This window comes from Trachypithecus francoisi, unplaced genomic scaffold (assembly GCF_009764315.1).
Source record: "Trachypithecus francoisi isolate TF-2019V2 unplaced genomic scaffold, Tfra_2.0 Lachesis_group11, whole genome shotgun sequence".
Lineage (NCBI taxonomy): Eukaryota > Metazoa > Chordata > Mammalia > Primates > Cercopithecidae > Trachypithecus > Trachypithecus francoisi.
The window spans coordinates 22,806,587-22,831,425 of NW_022681456.1; the positions used below are offsets into that span (position 1 = coordinate 22,806,587).

Below are 24,839 nucleotides of genomic sequence, written 5' to 3' on the forward strand. Positions count from 1 at the left end.
TCCAGCCTGGGTGACACAGTGAAACTTTCAAAAAAACAAAAAACCGGATTACTTCAAATTTTAAAATCCAGATTTATGACTATGAATTCTTTTAAAAAGTCAAATGATACAGAAAATTCCCAGCTGCCTGGGACTAATATGTTCAAATTAAGTTGCAGCTGCCCCTGTACATAGGGCACATTCCAGTTGGTTACAACTTCCCTGCTCCTCCCAATGTGCTGAGTGGTGATGTCAATTGCCATTTGTCAAGATGACAATGTTATATATTGGTTTTGGATACATACATATTTAGAAAAAGTATTTAAGGCTGGGCACGGTGGCTCACGGCTGTAATCCCAGCACTTTGGGAGGCTGAGGTGGGTGGATCTGCTGATGTCGGGAGTTCAAGACCAGCCTGGCCAACAGGGCAAAACCTCATCTCTACTAAAAATACAAAAATTAGCTGGGCATGGTGGCACCTTCCTGCTATCCCAGCTACTTGGGAGGCTGAGGCAGGAGAATTGCTTGAACCCGGGAGGCAGCGTTTGCAGTGAGCCGAGATCACGCCATTACATTCCAGCCTAGGCAAGAAGAGTGAAACTCCATCTCAGAAAAAAAAAAAAAAAAAAAAAAGAAAGAAAAGAAAAAGTATTTAAAAGTTCACAGAAGGCCAGGCATGGTGGCTCATGCCTGTAATCCCAGCACTTTGGAAGGCCGAGGCTGGAGGATCACCTGAGGTCAGGAGTTCAAGACCAGAGTAGCAAACATACTGAAATCTCGTCTCTACTAAAAATACAAAAATGAGCCAGGCATGGTGGTGCATGCCTTTAATCCCAGCTACTAGGGAGGCTGAGGCAGGAGAATCGCTTGAACCCGGTAGGCGGAGGTTGTGGTGAGCAGAGATCCCACCACTGTACTCCAACCTGGGTGACAGTGAGATTCCGTCTCAAAAAATAAATAAATAAATAAATTTTGGCTGGTTGTGGTGACTCAAGCCTGTAATCCCAGCACTTTGAGAGGCTGAGGTGGGCGGATCACCTGAGGTCAGGAGTTGGAGACCAGCGTGACCAACATGGAGAAACCCTGTCTCTACTAAAAATACAAAATTAGGCTGGGTGCGGTGGTTCACGCCTGTAATCCCAGCACTTTGGGAGGCCAAGGCGGGTGGATCATGAGGTCAGGAGATCGAGACCATCCTGGCTAACACGGTGAAACCCCGTCTCTACTAAAAATATAAAAAATTAGCCGGGCGTGGTGGTGGGTGCCTGTAGTCCCAGCTACTTGGGAGGCTGAGGCAGGAGAATGGTGTGAACCCGGGAGGCGGAGCTTGCAGTGAGCCGAGATCATGCCACTGCACTCCAGTCTGGGCAACACAGCGAGACTCTGTCTCAAAAAATAAATAAATAAAATAAATAAAAATACAAAGTTAGCTGGGCGTGGTTATCAGGCCTCTGAGTCCAAGCCTGCAGGTATACATCCAGATGGCCTGCAGTAACTGAAGAATCACAAAAGAAGTGAAAATGGCCAGTTCCTGCTTTAACTGATGACATGACCTTGTGAAATTCCTTCTCCTAGCTCAGAAGCTCCCCCACTGGGCACCTTGTGAGCCATACCCCTGCCTGCCAGAGAACAACCCCCTTTGATTGTACTTTTCTACTACCTACCCAAATCTTATAAAACAGCTCCACCCCTATCTCCCTTCGCTGACTCTCTTTTCAGACTCAACCCACCTGCACTCAGGTGAAATAAACAACCTTGTTGCTCACACAAAGCCTGTTTGGTGGTCTCTTCACATGGACACACGTGACATTTGGTGCCAAAACCTGGGACAGGAGGACTCCTTAGGGAGACCGGTCCCCTGTCGTCACCCTCACTCCGTGAGGAGATCCACCTACGACCTCGGGTCCTCAGACCAACCAGCCCAAAGAACATCTCATGAATTCCAAATCGGGTAAGCAGTCTTTTCACGCTCTTCTCCAGCCTCTCTGGCTACCCTTCAATCTCCCTGTCCTTCCAATTCCAGTTCTTTTTCCTCTCTATTAGAGACAAAGGAGACACATTTTATCCATGGACCCAAAACTCCAGTGCCGGTCACAGACTTGGGAAGGCAGCCTTCCCTTGCTGTTTAATCATTGCAGGAATGCCTGCCTGCTTATTCACCCACACTCCATTGGTGTCTGATCACTGCGGGGACACCTGTCTTGGTCATTCACCCACATTCCCTTGGTGGCAAGTCAATTGTGGAGACACCTGCTTTGGCTGCTCACCCACATTGCAGCCCAGGGCTGCTCACCATCCCCTTCTCCATGTCTCTACTTTTCTTTTTAAATTTACCTCCTTCACTATGGGCAACCTTCTGCCCTCCATTCCCCCATCTTCTCCCTTTGAGAGGCTGAGGTGGGCGGATCACCTGAGGTCGGGAGTTGGAGACCAGCCTGACCAACAGTGAGAAACCCTGTCTCTACTAAAAATACAAAATTAGTTGGGTTGTCAGGCCTCTGAGCCCAAGCCTGCAGGTATACATCCAGATGGCCTGAAGTAACTGAATAACAAAAGAAGTGAAAATGGCTGGTTCCTGCCTTAACTGATGACATTACCTTGTGAATTCCTTCTCCTGTCTCAGAAGCCTTAGAGCCTGTGCTCTTAAAAACTTAAAACCTCTTTAACTCTCACCTGACCTAAATATGTAAGCATCTTACTTTCTTCTGCAACACTGATTGGCCCCAATACAAACTACAATGGTTCTAAATAGGCAGAAAATGGCACTTTTGATTCTCCATTTTACAAGACCTGGATGATTTTTGTCAAAAAATGGACAAATGGTCTGAGGTGGCTGATGTCCAGGCATTCTTTTACATATCGGTCCCTCCCTAGTCTCTGTTCCCAATGTGACTCATCACAAATCCTCCTTCTTTCCCTCCTGCCTGTCCCTTCAGTCCCAGCCCCAAGCATCACTGAGTCTTTTGAATCTTCCTTTTCTACAGACCCATCTGACCTCTCCTCCCCAGGTTGCTCCTTACCAGGCCGAGACAGGTCCCAGTTCTTCCTCAGCCTCCGCTCCCCCACCCTATAATCCTTTTATCAGCTCCCCTCCTCACACTGGGTCTGGCTTATAGTTTTGTTCCACGACTAGCCCTCCCCCACCTGCCCAACAATTTCCTCTTAAAAAGGTGGCTGGAGCTAAAGGCATAGTCAAGGTTAATGCTTCTTTTTCTTTATCCGACCTCTCCCAAATCAGTTAGCGTTTAGGCTCTTTTTTGACAAATATAAAAACCCAGCTCAGTCTATGGCCTGTTTGGCAACAACCCTTAGACACTTACCATCCTAGACCCAGAAGGGCTAGAAGGCTGTCTTATTCTCAATATACATTTTATTACCCAACCCACTCCCGACCTTAAAAAAAAAACCTCCAGAAATTAGATTCTGGCCCTCAAACCCCACAACACGACTTAATTAACCTCACCTTCATGATGTACAATAATAGAGTAGAGGCAGCCAAGTAGCAACTTATTTCTAAGTTGCAATTCCTTGCCTCCACTGTGAGACAAACCCCAGCCACATCTCCAGCACACGAGAACTTCCAAACACCTGAACTGCAGCAGCTAGGTATTCCTCCAGGACCACCTGTCACACACGTCCATGTGAAGAGACTATCAAACAGGCTTTGTGTGAGCAACAAGGCTGTTTATTTCACCTGGATGCAGGCAGGCTGAGTCCGAAAAGAGAGTCAGCAAAGGGTGGTGGGATTATCATTAGTTGTTATAGGTTTGGGATAGGCATACAAAGTACCTTCTTTTTTTTTTTTTTTTTTTTTTTTTGAGATGGAGTCTCGCTCTGTCACCCAAGCTGGAGTGCAGTGGCCAGATCTCAGCTCACTGCAAGCTCCGCCTCCCGGGTCCACGCCATTCTCCTGCCTCAGCCTCCCGAGTAGCTGGGACTACAGGCGCCCGCCACCTCGCCCGGCTATTTTTTTGTATTTTTTAGTAGAGACGGGGTTTCACCGTGTTAGCCAGGATGGTCTCGATCTCCTGACCTTGTGATCCGCCCGCCTCGGCCTCCCAAAGTGCTGGGATTACAGGCTTGAGCCACCGCGCCCGGCCACAAAGTACCTTCTTAAGGGCAGAGTAGACTATATCGTATCAGTTAGGGTGGGGCAAAAACAAATCACAGTGGTGGATTGTCATCAGTTAAGGCTATTTTCACTTCTTTGTGGATCTTCAGTTGCTTCAGGCCATCTGGATGTAAAAATGCAGGTCACAGAGGATATGATGGCTTAGCTTGGGCTCAGAGACCTGACACTGCCTACCCCAGGATCTTGCTTCAAGTGCTAGAAATCTGGCCACTGGGCCAAGGATTGCCCGCAGCTTTGGATTCCTCCTAAGCCATGTCCCATCTATGCGAGACTCCACTGGAAATTGGACTGTCCAACCCGGCAGCCATTCCCAGAGCCCCTGGAACTCTGGCCTAAGACTCTCTGACTGACTCCTTCTCAGATCTTCTCTGCTTAGCGGCTGAAGACTGATAACTGCCCAATCAGCTCAGAAGCCTACAGGACCATCACAGATGCTTTGGGTCTTACAGTAGAGGGTAAGTCCATCCCCTTCTTAATCAATACGGAGGCTACCCACTCCACATTACCTTCTTTTCAAGGGCGTGTTTTCCTTGCCTCCATAACTGTTGTGGGTATTGATGGCCAGGCTTCTAAACTTCTTAAAATTCCCCAACTTTGTTGCCAACTTGGACAACATTCTTTTATGCACTCCTTTTTACTTATCCCCACCTGCCCAGCTCCCTTATTAGGTTGAGATAATTTTAACTAAATTATCTGCTTCCCTGACTATTCCTAGGCTACAGCCACACCTCATTACTGCCCTTTCCCCAGTTCAAAATCTCCTTCGCATCCTCCCCTTGTATCTCCTCACCTTAATCCATAAGTATACGACACCTCTACTCCCTCCTTGGAGACTGATCATGCACCCCTTACCTTCCCCTTAAAACCTAATCATCCTTAGCCTGCTATGCTTTAAAAGGATAAAAGCCTGTTATCACTTGCCTGTTATAGCATGGCCTTTTAAAGCCTGTAAACTCTCTTTACAATTCCCCCATTTTAACTGTCCAAAAGCCAGACAAGCCTTACAAGTTAGTTCAGGATCTGTGGCTTATCAACCAAATTGTCTTGCCTATCCAACCCATGATACCAAAGCCATAGACTCTCCTATCTTCAATATCTCCCTCCACAACCCCTCCATAACCCATTATTCTGTTCTGGATCTCAAACATGCTTTCTTTACTATTCCTTTGTACCCTTCATCACAGCCTCTCTTTGCTTTCACTTGGACTGATCCTGACACCCATTAGGCTCAGCAAATTACCTGGGCTGTACTGCCACAAGGCTTCACAGACAGCTCCCATTACTTCAGTCAAGCCCAAATTTCTTCCTCATCCATAACCTATCTTGGCATAATTCTTTGTGAAAACACATGTGCTCTCCCTGCTGACTGTGTCCGGCTAATCTCCCAAACGCCAACCCCTTCTACAAAACAACTCCTTTCCTTCCTATGCATGGTTAGGTACTTCACCTTTGGATACCTAGTATTACCATCCTGACTAAACCATTATATAAACTCACAAAAGCAAACCTAGCTGACCCCATAGATCCTAAATCCTTTCACCACTCCTCTTTCCTTTCCTTAAAAACAGCCCTAGAAGCTGCTCCCACACTAGCTCTCCCTAACTCATCCCAACCCTTTTCATTACACATAGCCAAAGTACAGGGCTGTGTGGTCAAAATTCTTTCACAAGAGCTGGGACTGTGCCCTGTAGCCTTTCTGTCCCAACAACTTGACCTTATTGTTTTAGGCTAGCCCCCACATTATTCCAGATACCACACCTGATCCCCATGACTGTATCTCTCTGATCCACCAGACATTCACTCCATTTCCCCATACTTCCTTCTTTCCTGTTCCTCACCCTGATCACACTTGGTTTATTGATGGCAGTTTCATCAGGCCTAATCGCCACTCACCAGCAAAGGCAGGCTATGCTATAGTATCTTCCACATCTATCATTGAGGCTACTGCTCTGTCCCACTGCACTACCGCCCAACAAGCCGAACTCATTGCCTTAACTCAGGCCCTCACTCTTGCAAAGGGACTATGCGTCAATATTTATACTGACTCTAAATATGCCTTCCATATCCTGTACCACCATGCTGTTATTTGGGCTGAAAGAGGTTTCCTCACTACTTGAGGGTCCTCCATCATTAATGCCTCTTTAATAAAAACTCTTCTCAAGGCTGCTTTACTTCCAAAGGAAGCTAGAGTCATTCACTGCAAGGGCCATCAAAAGGCAGCAGATCCCATTGCTCAGGGCAACGCTTATGCTGATAAGGTAGCTAAAGACGCAGCTTAGCATTCCAACTTCTGTCCCTCTCGGCCAGTTTTTCTCCTTTTCATCTGGTCACTCCCACCTACTCCCCCACCAAAACTTCCACTTACCAATCTCTTCCCACACAAGGCAAATGGTTCTTGGACCAAGGAAAATATCTCCTTCCAGCCTCACAGGCCCATTCTATTCTGTCATCATTTCATAACCTCTTCCATGTAGGTTACAAGCTTTAGTCCACCTCTTAGAACCTCTCATTTCCTTTCCATCATGGAAATCTATCCTCAAGGAAATCACTTCTCAGTGTTCCATCTGCTATTCTAGCACTCCTCAGGGATTGTTCAGGACCCCTCCTTTCCCTACACATCAAGCTCAGGGATTTGCCCCTGCCCAGGACTGGCAAATTGACTTTACTCACATGTCCCAAGTCAGGAAACTAAAATATCTTTTGGTCTGGGTCGACAGTTTCACTGGATGGGTAGAGGCCTTTCCCACAGGGTCTGAGAAGGCCACCACGGTCATTTCTTCCCTTTTGTCAGATATAATTCTTTGGTTTGGACTTCCCACCTCTATACAGTCTGATAACGGACGGGTCTTTACTAGTCAAATCACCCAAGCAGTTTCTCAGGCTCTTTGTATTCAGTGAAAACTTCATACGCCTTACTGTCCTCAATCTTCAGGAAAGGTAGAATGGACTCATGGTCTTTTAAAAGCACACCTCACCAAGCTCAGCTTCCAACTTAAAAAGGAGGATTCTGTCAAGGATAGAGCCCAAAAACTCACCAACCAAGCAAGTAATTATGCTGAACCCCCTTGGGCACTCTCTAATTGGATGTCCCGGGTCCTCCCAATTCTTAGTCGTTTAATACCTGTTTTTCTCCTTCTCTTAATTCAGACCTTGTGTCTTCCATTTAGTTTCTCAATTCATACAAAACTGCATTCAGGCCATCACCAATCATTCTATACGACAAATCCTCCTTTTAAGAACCCCACACTATCACCCCTTACCACAAAATCTTCTTTCAGCTTAATCTCTCCAACTCTAGGTTCCCACACCACCCCTAATCCTGCTTGAAGCAGCCCTGAGAAAAATCACCCATCATCTCTCCATACCATCCCCAAAAATTTTCACTGCCCCAATACTTTATGACTATTTCATTTTATTTTTCTTATTAACATAAGAAGACAGGAATGTCAGGCCTCTGAGCCCAAGCCTGCAGGTATACATCCAGATGGCCTGAAGTAACTGAAGAAACACAAAAGAAGTGAAAATGGCCATTCCTTCCTCAACTGATGACATGACCTTGTGAGATTCCTTCTGCTGGCTCAGAAGCTCCCCCACTGAGCACCTTGTGACCCCCGCTCCTGCCCGCCAGGGAACAACCCCCTTTAACTGTAATTTTTCACTACCTACCCAAGTCTTATAAAACGGCCCCACCCCTATCTCCCTTTGCTGACTCTGTTTTTGGACTCACCCTGAGAGAAGACAGACAGACCTTCTCATATGGGTTTTTTTTTTTTTTTTTTTTGAGATGGAGTTTCTCTCTTGTTGCCCAGGCTGGAGTGCAATGGCACAATCTCGGCTCACCGCAACCTCCACCTCCCAGGTTCAAGCGATTCTCCTGCCTCAGCCTCTCTAGTAGCTGGGATTATAGGCATGTGCCACCACGCCCAGCTAATTTTGTATTTTTTAGTAGAGAAGTGGTCTCTCCATGTTGGTCAGGCTGGTCTTGAACTCCCGACCTCAGGTGATCCACCTGCCTTGGCATCCCAAAGTGCTGGGATTACAGGCATGAGCCACCGCGCCAGGCCTCTGATATGGTTTTATGTTGTTTTATACTCAGAAAAGGAAAGAAAAGCGAAACAAAAAGCCCATAACTCAGCACCTAGGAACCAGACCCCAAACCAAGGAACCAGACCCGAAACCAGGCCTAGGCCTGCCTGACCTAAGCCTGGTAGTTAAAATTCGACCCTGACCTAGCAACTAATGTTATCTATAGATTATAGAAAGACATTGTGAAACTTCCCGGTCTGTTCTGTTTCACTCTGACCACCAGTGCATGCAGCCCCTGTCACGTACACCCTGCTTGCTCAATCGATCATGAGCCTCTGACGTGGACCCCCTTAGAATTGTGAGTCCTTAAAAGGGACAGGAATTGCTCACTTAGGGAGCTCAGCTCTTGACACAGGAGCCTTGCCAATGCTCCCGGCCGAATAAACTCCTTCCTTCTTTAATTTGGTGTCTGAGGAGTTTTGTCTGCAGCTCATCCTCCTACATGCCCACCTGTACCCAGGTGAAATAAACAGGCTTGTTGCTCACACAAAGCCTGTTTGGTGGTCTCTTCACACGGATGTGCGTGACAGTGGTGGCAGTTGCCTGTAATCCCAGCTTCTCGGGAAGCTGAGGCAGGGAGAATCACTTGAACCCGGGAGACGGAGGTTGCAGTGAGCTGAGATTTTGAACTCCAACCTGGGCGACAAGAGCAAAACTCCGTCTCAAAAAAAAAAAAAAAAAAGAAAAGTTCACAGTGATCATGCCCACCAAAATCAAATCAAAGGTCTCATACATCCAGGAAACTAGAGTAGGTGATGAGATGGGAAAAGGATCACAGGAACTTCAACTGTGACAAAATGTAAGAGCTGAAAAAGTTGACTGGTGAAGATATACTGTGATTTTTTCAGAGCATTTTTTTTGCATCTGTTACTCTAAAAATCAAATGAAAAAAAAATATAGACCAAAACGACTGTCTCCTTCAAGAAAGGAGCGAAAGGCTATATCTGAGAGGGTGATTGTGGAGGATATTCGGATTCTGATTTAAATACCTAAACTGCCTCATTGGCTCAGTTACCTCCCTGGTCTCTGTATACGTTCGAGTTTGCGATCCATCATATTTAACCACTGACGATCTGATTCCAAGTCAACTATTTAACAACCTGAGCACAAAATTTAAGCAGGCAGTTTCTTCCCTTGTGAGAAGGAAAAGACAACTTCAACTTTATGGATTGTTGTGAATGTCCAATAACTTGTGTAAAACTTTTGTAAAACGTTAACTGTGCCAGACACATGCTGGTTTATATGGGTATCAGCTAATTCCTGGATCCAGTCTTTATTTCCACGGATTTAGGGAATCATTTTACATGGTAAAATACGCCCCTCGAACCAAGAAGTTCATCCAGGGCCAAAGCCTGACTTTTAGCAGGAATACACAACACCTGAGCAGCGGGGCGGCGGCCCCGGCCTGGTGCGCATGCGCGACTGTAAAAGCCGTTAGGTGTGTCCCTGGCGCCCGATTAGAATATTTAATTCCAGTTGGAGCGCTTTTCCTCACCTTACTATATTTTATTTCTCGTAAATGCCCACACATTTTAATTTCTGAGAGGCACAAATTCCTCTCCGATTCATTCAAATTGACCGAGTAGTCTTACTAAGGTGACTTTTGTCTCATTGTAAATCCTCAGTAAATTTTGCAGTTTAGGATGATGACGTAATTTTTGCGTAAAAGTAACAACTCATTTCACCGGAAAGGGACCACGACAGGAGCAGGGACTCTAGTTTCTTTTTATTCGGGCACTTCAGTAGTTACCTCTTGCTTGGGGGCGGTGCCGCGTGTGGACCCGATGGACCCCGGCGACGCGGCCATTTTGGAGTCTTCCCTAAGGATCTCTTACCGGCTTTTCGAGACAGTGCTGCTGCCGCTGCCGGCAGCCTTGCAGGGCAGGATGAATGTGATAGACCACGTGCGGGACATGGCGGCCGCGGGGCTGCACTCCAACGTGCGGCTCCTCAGCAGCTTGTTACTTACAATGAGTAATAACAACCCGTGAGTTGAGGCGGGGAGCGGCCTGGGGCTGAGGAGAAAGCGACAGTGGTCTGGGAGCGGGGGCTCAGGGCACGCGGGAACAGGCTGGAAGGAGCGGCCTCCCGCGCCAGCGGAGGCTCCGGGGTCTGCGAGGGCGTAGTGGAGCGGAGCAGACTTCAGAGCGCAAGTTGGGTTCACTGGGTGCCGACGTCAAGTCCCCGCGGGGATGTGGCGAGTGGCGGCTTGGAGAAATAGAAGGCAGAGGCTCTGAGGACGACCCAGGCGAGGGTTTTCTGAGGCACCTGTCGCGGGGTAGCGCGACTGTCACATTGCTGGGCCGAATCCTCCCCTCTCGGCTCCTTCCAGAGAACGTTTTTTTCTCTCGCTGCAGCTCAGGGACCCAGCCTCCTGGTTTTTATGCTCTAGCCCCGCATCTGAGATTGGTCACCCTATTAAGTGTATCAGGAGGGTCCACTTTCTCGCCTTGGGAGACCCATGAAAACGGGGCCGGGCGCGATGGCTCACGCCTCTAATACCAGCACTTTGGGAGGCCGAGGCGGGAGGATCGCTTAAGCCCAGAAGTTAAGACTAACCTGGGCAACATAGGGAGACCCTGCCTCTATGAAAAATAAAAATTAAACAATTGGCCGGGCGTGATTGTGCGTGCCTGAGGTTTCAGCTACTCGGGAGGCTGAGGCAGGAGGATTGCTTGAGCCCAGGAGGTCGAGGCTGCAGTGAGCCATGATCGCATCACTGTCCTTTACCGTGTGCGACACAATGACAGCCTGTCTCAAAAAAAGGAAACGGGAGATTCCATTAATGGGTGGGCGTGGCGCCTTTGTTTCATTGAAGCATTGGGCTGATTCCATCCTTGAGTGCATGTCCCTCTCCTGCTTAAAATCCTTCATTGGCCAGTTGCAGTGGCTCACGTCTGTAACCCCAGCACTTTGGGAGGCCGAGGCAGGCGGATCACGAGGTCAGGAGATCGAGATCATCCTGGCTAACACAGTGAAACCGCGACTCTACTAAAAAAATACAAAAAAATTAGCCGGGCGTGGTGGCGGGTGTAGTCCCAGCTACTGGGGAGGCTGAGGCAGAAGAATGGCGTGAACCCCGGAGGCAGAGCTTGCAGTGAGCCGAGATCGCGCCGCTGTACTCCAGTCTGGGCGACAGAGCGCGACTCCGTCTTAAAAAAAAAAAGTCCTTTATTGCACTCATGAAAATTCTTTCCCATGGCCTCCTAAGGGAAATATCTGCCCTCCACTTTCTGCTACTTCATCTCATTACTGTGTTCACTGCTCTCCAGCCTCTCTGGCTATTCTTTCTGTTGTTTGTTTTTTTTTTATTTATTTTTATTTTTTTGAGACAGAGCCTTGCTCTGTCGCCCAGGCTGGAGTTTAGTGGCGCGATCTCGGCTTACTGCAGCCTCCACCTCCTGGATTCAAGCGATTCTCTTGCCTCAGCCTCCCAAGTAGCTGGGATTACAGGCGAGCGCCACACGCCCAGGTAATTTCTGTAATTTTAGTAGAAACGGAGTTTCACTATATTGACCAGTCTGGTCTTGAACTCCTGACCTCAGGTGATCCCACCACCTCGGCCTCCCAAAATTTTGGGATTACAGGCGTGAGCCACTGCGCTTGGCCTCTTTGTGTTATTTGAATGCACCAAGCGTGTTCTCTACCCTGGGCCCTTGTACTTGCTGTTCCTGCTGCAAGGGTCTTCATCTCAGCGCTGCCTCCTCCTTCAGGTTTTAGCCCGAACATCTCTCCTAGAGAACCTTCTCTGACTCCCAGGACTCTCAGGTACTCCCAGTTTTCTACCCTTCTCATCACCCACCAATTGAAAGCGCAGTGGCTGTGCGCAGTAAGCACTCACATGCTTATTGACTGTGTTGAGGAAGTGAGTACAACCTCAGGGAGGTGAAATACCCTTGTCTGCGTTCACACATCTAATGAATGGAGGAGTATAATGTCTGGACCTGGTCTTCTCTGACTGGAGAGTCTCCATTCTGAGCCACCAGTCTGCTACCTCCAAATGGCATTATCATGGAAACTTCTACTCTGTAGATGTATTAGTGTTTGGCCTGCTGTAGAAGCTGGTCTAGGTCAGAAGGGAAAGGTCCTTTAAGTGCTTACAATGCAGCTGCTGCTGCCCATTGGATTTTCATTAGTGTGCTTTGGTGTTTTGTTTTGTTTTGTTTTGCTTTTCAGACAGAGTCTTGCTCTGTTGCCCAGGCTGGAGTGCAGTGGTGCGATCTTGGCTCGCTACAGCCTCCACCTCCCAGGCTCAAGCGATCCTCCCACCTCAGTCTCCTGAGTAACAGGGAATACAGATTCGCACCACCACGCCTGGCTAATTTTTTTTTTTTAAATAGAGATGGAGTTTTATCATGTTGACCATGTCTCGAACTCCTGACCTCAAGTGATCCCCATGACTTAGGCCTCCCAAAGTGCTTGAATTACAGGTGTGAGCCACCGAGCCTGGCCTCATTAGTGTGCTTTGGACCTTACTAGTGAGACCCATCATTTTGCCATCATCCACTTCATGTTGACAGGAGTCCTGGTCTCTGTCAGCCTTCTGTGTTTATTCTGGAACCTTTCACTTGGTTTCCACGTTTGGAGATTTAGGCCCTACTTGCTCTTAGTTCTCAAAGATGTTACAGGAGAGTTTGAAACAGTTTAATTCTCTGGCTAGACCAAGTTTAGCCCATGCTTTTTCATATTAGGTTAGATTGGCAGTTTCCTAGCTTCAGGACATGTTCAGGTTCTGCCCTTCATGATTTATACTTTAAAATTTCTTGTGGAATAGGCAGTAGACACTGTTAAATTCAAACAGTGGAGCCTTAAGGGGCATGCAGATCAGTATCTTTCCCTGAGTCTTGAACCTCACTCCACCATTTCCTTTCTCCAGAGGCAATAACTATTTTTTCCTGTGTCATTACAGAGGTAACTTATGCATGTGTAAGTAGACATGTATGTTATATGAATATCTGAATGCTTTCTGTGGGTGTAATAATACTTTTATATCCAAGCATCAGATGGTTCTCACTACATACCTAGAATCACAGAGTTTGAAGAGAACTTAAGTCATCTAGACTATACTTGTTGTTGTTTTTTGTTTTTTTTTCGGGGGGGAGACTGAGTCTCGCTGTGTCACCAGGGCTGGAGTGCGGTGGCGTGATCTTGGCTCACTGCAGCTTCCGCCTCCTGGGTTCAAGCAGTTTTCCCTCAGCCTTCCAAGTAGCTGGGTTTACAGGTGCCCACCACCATGCCTGGCTGATTTTCGTATTTTTAGTAGAGACAGGGTTTCAACATGTTGGCCAGGCTGGTCGAACTCCTGACCTCAGGTGATCCTCCCACCTTAGCCTCCCAAAGTGCTGGGATTACAGGCATGAGCTACCGCTCCTGGCCGTTTTTTGTTTGTTTGTTTGTTTGTTTGTTTATGAGACAGAGCCTCTCTCTGTCACCCAGGCTGGAGTGCAGTGGCGGGATCTTGGCTCACTGCATCCTCTGCCTCCCGGGTTCAAGTGATTCTCCTGCCTCAGCCTCTAAGTAGCTAGGATTATAGGCGTAAGCCACCGTGCATGGCCACAACAATGCAATTCTGTGGGTTTTAGAGTATTTACAAAATTGTATGATCACCACCGTGATCTAATTCCAGAAAGTTTTCATTACCTCAACGAAAAGAAACCCTGTGTCTATTAGCAGTCACTCTCCAATTGTCCCTTCCTCCTGCAAACACTAATGTATGATACCTGTTTTGTTTTTTTTTAAGAGACAGGATCTCACTAGGTTGACCAGACTCTAGGCTCAAGCAATTTTACCACCTCAACCTCCCAAAGTGTTGGGATTACAGGTGTGAGCCACTGTGCCTAGCTTGTTGAGAAATTATCTACAGAATTATTCGACTCGGCCAGGTGTGGTGGCTCACGCCTGTAATCCCAGCACTTTGGGAGGCTGAGGCAGGTGGATCACGAGGTCAGGAGTTTGAGACCAGCCATGGACAACGTGGCGTAACCTCGTCTCTACTAAAAATATAAAAATTAGCTGGATGAGGTGTCAGGCGCCTGTAATCCCAGCTACTCAGGAGGCTGAGGCAGGAAAATTGCTTGAACCCGGGAGGCAGAGGTTGTAGTGAGCAGAGATCGTGCCACTGCACTCTAGCCTGGGCGACAGAGTAAGACTCCTTCTCAAAAAAAAAAAAAAAAAAGTAGAATTATTCGACTCTTTCTGTTCTTTCATTATAAGCAACTACAGCTTTGGTTTTTTTTTTCTTTTGTTTTTGGAGACGGAGTTTCGCTCTTGTTGCCCAGGCTGGAGTGCAGTGGCGCTCTATCTTGGCTCACGGCAACCTCTGCCTCCCAGATTCAAGCGATTTTCCTGCCTCAGCCTCCAAAGTAGCTGAGATTACAGGCGTGCGCCACCACGCCCGGCTAATTTTGGATTTTTAGTAGATATGGGGTTTCTCCATGTTGGTCAGGTCCTGAACTTAGGTGATCCACCTGCCTTGGCCTCACAGAGTGCTGAGATTACAACAGGAGTGAGCCACCATGCCCGGCCTGCTGTAGCTTTTACTTGTCAAAGAAAAACACTAAACTTCCTCTTATCTGGGAAGGAGTGGAATTGGAGGTTGAAAATATGAGCTCCTCATTAGGAATGGTGATCAACTTCTAGGCAGTTGTAATTCTTGACTGTAATACTCAAGGTTAAATAAACAGTTTTAAAACATTGGTTCCTTTAGACTGTCCTGAAATCCCTGAGACTCAAGGAGGTAAGAATTCTAGTGTTGGTGAAGCTAGTGAAGTTTCCTTTTTTTTTTTTTTTGAGACAGGGTTTCACTCCTCATTGCCCAGGCTGGTGTACAATGGCATGATCTGGGCCCACTGCAACTTCTGGCTCCTGGGCTCAAGCCATTGTCCTGCCTTAGCCTCCTAAGTAGCTGGGCACCACCATGCCTGGCTCATTTTTGTATTTTCTTTTTTTTTTTTTTTTTTTGAGACAGAGTTTCACTTGTCACCCAGGCTGGAGTGCAGTGGCACAATCTTGGCTCACCGCAACCTCTGCCTCCCGGGTTCGAGTCATTCTCCTGCCTCAGCCTCCCAAGTAGCTGGGATTACAGGCACTCGCCCCCACACCTAGCTAATTTTTGTATTTTTACTAGAAACGGGGTTTCACTGTGTTGGCCAGGCTAGTCTCAAACTCCCAGCCTGCCTCGGCCTCCCAAAGTGCTGGGATTACAGGCTTGAGCCACTATGCCCAGCCCCCCATTCTCCTTTTATAGTGGCATTTTCTTTAGTTGTTTTGTTTTTGTTTTGTTTTGTTTTGTTTTGAGATGGGGTCTCACTCGGTCACCAGGCTGGAGTGCGAGTGCAATGGTGCAATCTCGGCTCACTATAACTTCCGCCTCCTGGGTTCAAGCAATTCTCCTGCCTCAGCTTCCCGAGTAGCTGGGACTACAGGCACCTGCCACCACTCCCAGCTAATTTTTGTATTTTTAGTAGAGCTGGGGTTTCACCATTATGGCCAGGATAATCTTGATCTCGTGACCTCGTGATCTGCCCATCTCGGCCTCCCAAAGTGGTGAGGTTACAGGCGTGAGCCACCGCGCCCGGCCTTTCTTCAGTATTTGAAGAGCTTTCAGGTTTTTTCAAACTTCTTTTTGTGCAGCATTTTGTTGTTGTTGTTGTTGTTGTTGTTGAGACGGAGTCTGGCTCTGTTGCCCAGGCCCAGGCTGGAGTGCAATGGCATGATCTTGGCTCACTACAAGCTCTGCCTCCTGGGTTCATGCCATTCTCCTGCCTCAGCCTCCCGAATGGTTGGGACTACAGGCGCCGGCCACTACCCCCCGCTAATTTTTTGTATTTTTTTTTTTTTTTTTGAGACGGAGTCTTGCTCTGCCACCCAGGCTGGAGTACAGTGGCCGGATCTCAGCTCACTGCAAGCTCCGCCTCCCGGGTTTACGCCATTCTCCTGTCTCAGCCTCCCGAGTAGCTGGGACTACAGGCGCCCGCCTCGTCGCCCGGCTAGTTTTTTGTATTTTTAAGTAGAGACAGGGTTTCACCGTATTAGGCAGGATGGTCTCGATCTCCTGACCTCGTGATCCGCCCGTCTCGGCCTCCCAAAGTGCTGGGATTACAGGCTTGAGCCACCGCGCCCGGCCTAATTTTTTGTATTTTTTAGTAGAGATGGGGTTTCACCGTGTCAGCCAGGATGGTCTTGATCTCCTGACCTCGATATTCCCCCCCCTCGGCCTTCCAGAGTGCTGGGATTACAGGCGTGAGCCGGTGCACCCAGCCTGTGCAGCCTCTTTTTAAAAAGGATTGAAAGTGGTTGGGCCGGGCGCGGTGGCTCAAGCCTGTAATCCAGCACTTTGGGAGGCCGAGACGGGCGGATCACGAGGTCAGGAGATCGAGACCATCCTGGCTAATACGGTGAAACCCTGTCTCTACTTAAAAATACAAAAAACTAGCCGGGCGACGAGGCGGGCGCCTGTAGTCCCAGCTACTCGGGAGGCTGAGGCAGGAGAATGGCGTAAACCCGGGAGGCGGAGCTTGCAGTGAGCTGAGATCTGGCCACTGCACTCCAGCCTGGGTGGCAGAGCAAGACTCCGTCTCAAAAAAAAAAAAAAAAAAAAAGAAAGTGGTGAGGTTTCTCTATACTTGGTCTTAATATGAGAGTGTGGATAGATATATATCAAACTGTTGAAAGGGCCTGGTGGTCAGGCATGGTGGCTCACGCCTGTAATCCCAGCACTTCGGGAGACCGACGCAGGTAGATTACTTGAGGTCAGGAGTTTGAGACCAGCCTGGCCAACATAGCAAAACCCCGTGTCTACTAAAAAAAAACAAAAATTAGCTGGGCGTGGTGGCACGTGCCTGTAATCTCAGCTACTCTGGAGGCTGAGGAAGGAGAATCGCTTGAACCTGGGAGGTGGAGGTTGCAGTGAGCTGAGATCGCACCACTGTACTCCAGCCTGGGTGATAGAGTGAGAATCCATTTCAAAAAAAAAAAAAAGTTGGGGGAGCTTGGATTGAAAGGGAAGAAAAGATGTATTACATTTTCTCTATCTCCTACTGGATTTGATTCATAGGTATCATTGCTTTAATGTTAAATAAAGATTATATTGAACAATAGATGTATTTATCTTATTAGCATAGAGTTCAGCTTTCAACTTTCATGTTTCTTACTTTAGGGACGAGTACTCAGGGTACATCGACTCTTTTGTAAGCTGTCATTATACAAGGCTTTGCGCTAGGCTTATGTAGACACAACAGTATTCCTTCTAAAATTTCAAAATAACCTACGTAGGGGATATACTTTCTTTGTTTTCTAGTGAGTTATTCTCCCCATCTCAGAAGTACCAGCTTTTGGTGTATCATGCAGATTCTCTCTTTCATGATAAAGAATATCGGAATGCTGTGAGTAAGTATACCATGGCTTTACAGCAGAAGAAAGCGCTAAGTAAAACTTCAAAAGTGAGACCTTCAACTGGAAATTCTGCATCTACTCCACAAAGTCAGGTAATTGAAGATAGAATTGTGATTTTTTTTTTTTTTTTTTTTTGAGAAAGACTCCAAAAGTTTAGAACAGGGGTCCCCAGGCCCCAGTGCCTGGTCTGTTAGGAACCAGGCTGCACAGCAGGAGGTGGGTGGAGGGTTAGTGAATATTACTGCCTGAGCTCCGCCTCCTGTCAGATCAGCTGTAGCATTAGATTCTCACAGGAACACGTGAGAGAACTATTGTGAACTACACGTGCTAGGATCTAGGTTGTGTGTTCCTTATCATAATCTGACTAATGCCTGATGATCTGAAGTGGAACAGTTTCATCCTGAAACCACCCCCTCACTCCCCATCTGTGGAAAAATTGTCTTTCATGAAACTGGTCCCTGGTGTCAAAAAGGTTGGGGACCGCTGATTTAGATGATAGCTAATTAGATGTAAAAGATGAGGCCAGGCACAGTGACTCACACCTGTAATCCAAGCACTTCGAGAGGCTAAGGTGGGAGGACTTGAGGTCAGGAGTTTGAGACTAGCCTCAGCAACATAGTGAGACCCCTGTCTTTACACAACTGGGCATGGTGGCACACACCTGTAGTCCTAGGTACTGAGGAGGCCAAGGTGGGAGGATCGCTTGAGACTAGGAGTTCAAGACTGCAGTAAATTATGTTGGCACCACTGCATTGCAGGACTCCAGCCTGTCAACTGGGCTTTGCAGCCTGGGCAACAGAGCAAGACCCTGTCTCAAAAAAAGAAAAAAAAGAATTACTGGGTCATATGATAACTCTGTGTTTAACGTTTTGAGGTACTTTCATATTGTTGGAATAATGTTTCAAAGAGATATTTTCATTGTCTTTTAGTGTCTTCCATCTGAAATTGAAGTGAAATACAAAATGGCTGAATGTTACACAATGCTAAAACAAGATAAAGATGCCATTGCTATACTTGATGGGATCCCTTCAAGACAAAGAACTCCCAAAGTAAGCTGAATGTTTGTGTGTTTTTCTCCTCAGCCCTCCTAACCTTGCTCCCTCCCTCCATGTTTTCTCATGCATTAAGGAGTCCATCTGAACATTTTACTCGTGATTCTAATTCTCATTTTCTTCCTCTTCATGGAGTGGGGGACCCTGAAAATTCAGCTGATGAAAATGATAACTGGAGAATACTACACATGCTTATTCTTTGGTTTTTTCTTTCTTTCTTTTTTTTTAATGTTTAACTTAGTATTTTTTGAGACTGAGTCTCACTGTCACCCAAGCTAAAGTGCAGTGGTGTGATTCTGGCTCACTGCAGCTTCAACCTCCCAGGCTTAAGCAATCCTCCCACCTCAGCCTCCCAAATAGCTGGGATTACAGTTGCAAGCTGCCACACCCAGCTAATTTTTTTTTTTTTTTGAGATGGAGTTTTGCTCTTGTTGCCCAGGCTGGAGTGCAATAGCATGGGGGCTCACTGCAACCTCCGTCTCCTACGTACAAACGATTCTCATGCCTCAGCCTCCCGAGTAGCTGGGATTACAGGCACCTGCCACCATACCAGTCTAATTTTTTTGTATTTTTAGTACAGATGGGGTTTTGCCATGTTGGCCAGGCTGGTCTTGAACTGACCTCAGGGGATCCGCCTACCTTGGCCTCCCAAAGTGTTGGGATTATAGGCGGGAGCCACTGCACCCAGCCAATTTTTTTTATTTTTGGTAGAGACAAGGTTCCACTGTGTTGTCCAGGCTGGTCTCAAACGCCTGGGCTCAAGCTATCCTCCCACTTTGGCCTCCCAAAATGCTGGGATTATAGGCGTGAGACACCACTCCACGCCTATTTTTTATTTTTGTTTTGTTTTTTTGTTTTGAGACAGTCTTGCTCTGTCTCCCAGGCTGGAGTGCAGTGGTGCAAGCTCGGCTCACTGCAGCCACCACCTCCCAGGTTCAAATGATTTCTCCTGCCTCAGCCTCCCGAGTAGCTGGGACTACAGGCACCCACCACCACCACCACCACTCCTGGCTAATTTTTGTATTTTTGGTAGAGATGGTGTTTCACCATACTGGCCAGGCTGGTCTTGAACTCCTGACTTTGTGATTTGCCTGCTGCGGCCTCCTAAAGTGCTCGGATTACAGGCATGAGCCACCGTGCCCGACTTTTTTTTTTTTTTTTTAGAGGGAGGTTCGCTCTTGTTGCCCAGGCCGGAGTGCAATGGCGCAATCTCAGCTCACTGCAACCTCCGCCTCCTGGGTTCAAGCGATTCTCCTGTCAATCTCCCGAGTAGCTGGGATTACAGACATGCACCACCATGCCTGACTAATTTTGTGTTTTTAGTAGAGATGGGGTTTCTCCATGTTGGTCAGACTGGTCTCGAACTCCTGACCTCAGGTGATCTACCCACCTTGGCCTCCCAGAGTGCTGGGATTACAGGCATGAGCCACCGTGCCTGGCATATATATATATATATATATTTTTTTTTTTTTTTTTTTAGAGATAGTCTCCACTGTGTTGCCCAGGTTGGTCTCAAACTTCTGGGCTCAAATTTTCCTCCCACCTTAGCCCCCCAAATTGCTGGGATTACAGGTACGAGCCACTGCACCTGGCTTCTTCATGTTTGTTTTTGTTTTTAAGTGAAAGTGAGTTTATTAATAAAATAAAGGAATAAAGAATGGCTACTCCATAGGCAGAGAAGCCTTTGATGTTTCTTATTATAGGAAATAATGATTTGCAAATAATGATTATTTGCAAAACACTTCCAGGTGGCAAACATACTTTTTTAGAACTTCATTTTTTGCCTTCCATAGGTGTACCCATTTGGTAATGGGGGTGGTTTTATTCCTTTGTTTTCAAACTTAATACTGTAAGATTCTTTTATCCTTATTTATGTGTAGAATATGTTTTTGTGTTTGATTTGGCAGCATATTACAGTGAAGAAAACACCTTTAATTAAAATCAAAGTATCTGGTGTCTGGTTTGAGTTTAGGGCATACAAGCTGTGTGCAGTGGGAACTTGGGCATGTTACCAATTTGTGAGCTTTACTACTTTTTTATTTATAAAATGAGAAGAATAGTATTTTTTCTGTTAGTTTTATAAATGCTAAATAAGTTCATGAATGTGAGACTGTATCCGTATTTAATATTCTAAGAATACTATCATGTCTCCTGCCTTGCTCGCTTTGTTGAAAAACTGTTTTGTGCAACTTGTGCTTAACAATAAGGAATTTTATAGGTAAAATGACGTGTGTATCCTCCTGCCTTTAAAAGATACAAAATCGGCCGGGCGCGGTGGCTCAAGCCTGTAATCCCAGCACTTTGGGAGGCCGAGACGGGCGGATCACGAGGTCAGGAGATCGAGACCATCCTGGCTAACACGGTGAAATCCCATCTCTACTAAAAACTACAAAAAAAAAACTAGCCGGGCGAGGTGGCGGGCGCCTGTAGTCCCAGCTACTCGGGAGGCTGAGGCAGGAGAATGGCGTAAACCCGGGAGGCGGAGCTTGCAGTGAGCTGAGATCTGGCCACTGCACTCCAGCCTGGGCAACAGAGCAAGACTCCACCTCAAAAAAAAAAAAAAAGATACGAAATCTAAGCAGTAGGGGCCTGGTGTATTTTAGTTAGTGCTGCTTCATCCAAGTCTTGCCGAACTTTAAAAGGAACCAAACTTGATGAGAACATGTTTAAGCACCTCCTCATATTAAGGTATTATTTACTCTTTTCTGAGTTTTTGAAGCTATTTCTTCAGCATGATTTTGGCTGCTATTAAAAACACTTGAAAGTTTATTGTGAATTAACCTCTCTCATAATAAGCTTGGATGCTGTATACTAAATCCTGTTCTGGTAACCTATGAAAGTCTTCTCTTACTCCAAGAATAATCTTTTTGCACAGATGAAGAATGTCTGCTGTAATACTCAAGGTATCTTCCTTTTGTAAGAAGCCTTTTTTTTTTTTTTTTTTTTGAGACAGAGTCTTACTGTGTCGCCAGACTGGAGTGCAGTGGCACGATCTCGGCTCACTGCAACCTCCACCTCCCTACCTCAGCCTTTCGAGTAGCTGGGACTACAGGCGCACGCCCCCATGCCTGGCTACTTTTTTGCATTTTAGTAGAGACAGAGTTTTACCATGTTGGCCAGGATGATCTCGATCTCCTGACCTCAGGTGATCCGCCCACCTCGGCCTCCCAAAGTGCTGGGATTATAGGTGTGAGCCACCATGCCCGGCCAAGAAGCCATTTTAATTATAAACTTTGAAGGATACTGTTCCTTATCTTATTAGAAATATACCATAATCTCCTTCGAAATGACTTGTGGATATTTGTAGGACTTTTTTTTGGAAAATAGTAATGGCAAAGCATCTCAACTTTATAGCATCCACTGCTTGATTTTCATTGCCATCATTCTTAGAGCAACTGTATAAGTCTGCATTTGTCAGTAGTATGTATCCTTCATTCTGTAGTGCTCTTACATAGCTAGGAGCAAAGATGTGTGCCTCAAACATAAACCTATAATATTTACAGTTTTTCTTTCTTGTCCGTTAGGGAGTTAACTGGCTTCTCAGTCTGTGTAAAGGACAAGGAAGTGAGTCAAAATATGTCTAAATGAGTGTCTGTTAATGTAAACATCGCCACACATTCCCTCACATTTTAAAGGAAAATTTCAGTGTTAGATTATTAAATCTTGGTAAATGTTCACATTTTAAGAGTAAACATACCAACATAGAATTCTTACTCAGTTTTTAGAAAATGATGACTGCCTGTTTTTATAACTGGTGGAATGTGGCTTTATGATGTTCTTACGTGAGGATCTATTTTTAAAATAGTTGACTTTTTTTTTTTTTTTTTTTTTTGAGATGGAGTCTCGCTCTGTTGCCCAGGCTGGAGTACAATGGCATGATCTCAGCTCACTGCAACCTCCGCCTCCTAGGTTCAAGCGATTCTCCTGTCTCAGCCTCCTGAGTAGCTGGGACTACAGGCACATGCTGCTGTACCTGGCTAATTTTTTGTATTTTAATAGAGACAGGGTTTCACCACATTGGCCGGGCTGATCTCGAACTCCTGACCTTGTGATGCACCCGCCTCGGCCTCCCAAAGTGGTAGGATTAGAGGCGTGAGCTACCACGCCCGGCCAATAACTGACTTTTTCATTAGGTATTACTCAAAACTCATTCTTTTAAAGTGACAGGTAGCTTAAAGGAAATTTTGATATTTGTTGAGACATAGTCCATCAGTCATAGTTTGTTAATATAACCAGCAGTCAAGAAGGAATCTTAAATTTAACTTTTTATTCTTTACAAGTATTGACATCAATCCTGGAGTTTTCCTTTAAGTATTTTTCTTTGCATTTTCAAAATAGTAGCCTAATAAGGAAAATCTGAGGCCAAGTAAAAAATAGTTTTATTTTTAGTGTTTCATTATTCCATTGTTTGAATTAGTGTGAATTAATGCTATATTAGATTGTTTTATGTAATGTAGGTCTGTAATTGCAACAGATGTTCTTTATCTTCAGAGCCACTCTTTCTAGTAAATATCTGGCATACCAAGCCACAGATAATCGAAGAGATTGGGGGTTGACCTTTTTTCTTTTGTGCCCTCACATTGACTGCTTCCTTAGGTTAGTGATCTAGCAAATACTGTTATGTTTAAAATCTACTAATTTTGCCAGACACGGTGACTGACACCTGTAATCCCAGCACTTTGGAGACCGAGGTGGGCGGATCACCTGAGGTCAGGAGTTCGAGACCAGCCTGGCCAACATGGTGAAACCCCATGTCTGCTGGGCGTGGTGGCGGGTGGCTGTAATCCCAGCTACTCAGGAGGCTGATGCTGGAGAATCACGTGAACCCAGGAGGCAGAGGTTGCAGTGAGCTGAGATGGCGCCATCACACTCTAGCCTGGGTGACAAGCGTGAAACTCCGTCTCAGAAAAAGAGAAAAAACCTAATTTTAAATTGGAATATTGTGTTTACCTGTGTACTGTTAGGAAGGTCTTTTATCACTTGCCTATAACTTCTACATTCTTTGGAACTTACAGATTTTCTTTTTTTTTTTTGAGACGGAGTCTCGCTCTGTCTCCCAGTCTGGAGTGCAGTGGCACGATCTTGGCTCACTGCAAGCTCTGCTTCCTGGGTTCACATCATTCTCCTGCCTCAGCCTCCCAAGTAGCTGGGACTACAGGTGCCCGCCACCACGCCCAGCTAATTTTTTGTGTTTTTTAGTAGAGACGGGATTTCACCATGTTAACCAGGATGATCTCGATCTCTTGACCTTGTGATCCACCCACCTCGGCCTTCCAACGTGCTGGGATTACAGGCATGACCCACCACGTCTGGCCAGAACTTTTAGATTTTCTTGAGTTTTCCCAGTTCCATGTTAGGTAGGATTATTTTAATTTAGCTTTATGAAGTTACATATTTAAATTATGCTAAAATGCAGCTGTCTGCACTCACTGGATTTAAATAGTGTAGCTGATTTTTGTAGCATTACTTTAGTGAGTTAGACAGTACCTACGGGCCAAAGCCTTAAGTGTTAGGCTAGAGTCTAGCCACAAGTCGAATTGTCAGAGAAAAGCCAAGTATTACACTTCTTTATCTGTCTTTCTGTATCATTTCCTTTTTAGGAAAAACTGATCTGATCCTTCTTAACTAGCTATGTCAGGAGTTTCTCACTTTCTTATGTGAGATAGTTCATCGTCTGTTTTAAGATCAAGAAAGAATCAAGTTAACTAGCATTCTCTACCATTTCTTAAATGAATGTTCCAGTTTCCAAAGGGCAGCGTCTTTTGTTCAGATATTACTGGGCCTTGTTAGAAGGTAATGTGACTTTCCTCTTAGGGATGGGAGGAGCTAGGGAAAGGAAAGATAGTAATTTCTTCTTTGTTTTGAAGAATGGGGTCAGTCTCCCTTTATTTGCACAGGGTTGTGGGTAGATTTTCCAGTAAAAAGTAAATAACTGGTCATGAAAATTAGGACTTCTTCATGGTGAGAGATTTTCTTTGCAGTATACACTTATTTTACTATCTGTTGTTTGTGTTTATACAGATAAACATGATGCTGGCAAACCTGTACAAGAAGGCTGGTCAGGAGCGCCCTTCAGTCACCAGCTATAAGGAGGTGCTGAGGCAGTGCCCATTAGCCCTTGATGCCATTCTAGGTAGAGATATTTTCTGCCTGTTTTCATGGCATGTTTACTGTCAAAGATAGTAGTTCTCAATCTT

General features: G+C 46.1%; 1 protein-coding gene across 3 annotated transcripts in view; it reads left to right on the forward strand.

Annotated features, from left to right (window-relative positions):
- The first annotated feature begins 9,966 nt into the window (after positions 1-9,966).
- ANAPC7 (anaphase promoting complex subunit 7) overlaps positions 9,967-24,839 on the forward strand; it is a 32,381-nt gene continuing 17,508 nt past the window's right edge. For 2 of the 3 annotated variants that reach the window (XM_033220641.1, XM_033220643.1), the window contains exons 1-4: positions 9,967-10,184; positions 17,496-17,682; positions 18,520-18,639; positions 24,664-24,775. In XM_033220641.1, coding sequence (XP_033076532.1) covers positions 9,982-10,184; positions 17,496-17,682; positions 18,520-18,639; positions 24,664-24,775 — 622 coding nt within the window. In that variant the 5' untranslated portion in view covers positions 9,967-9,981. Of the gene's footprint in view, positions 10,185-11,742; positions 11,966-17,495; positions 17,683-18,519; positions 18,640-24,663; positions 24,776-24,839 lie in introns of those variants that run through there. The other variant, XM_033220642.1, reaches the window with a different exon arrangement.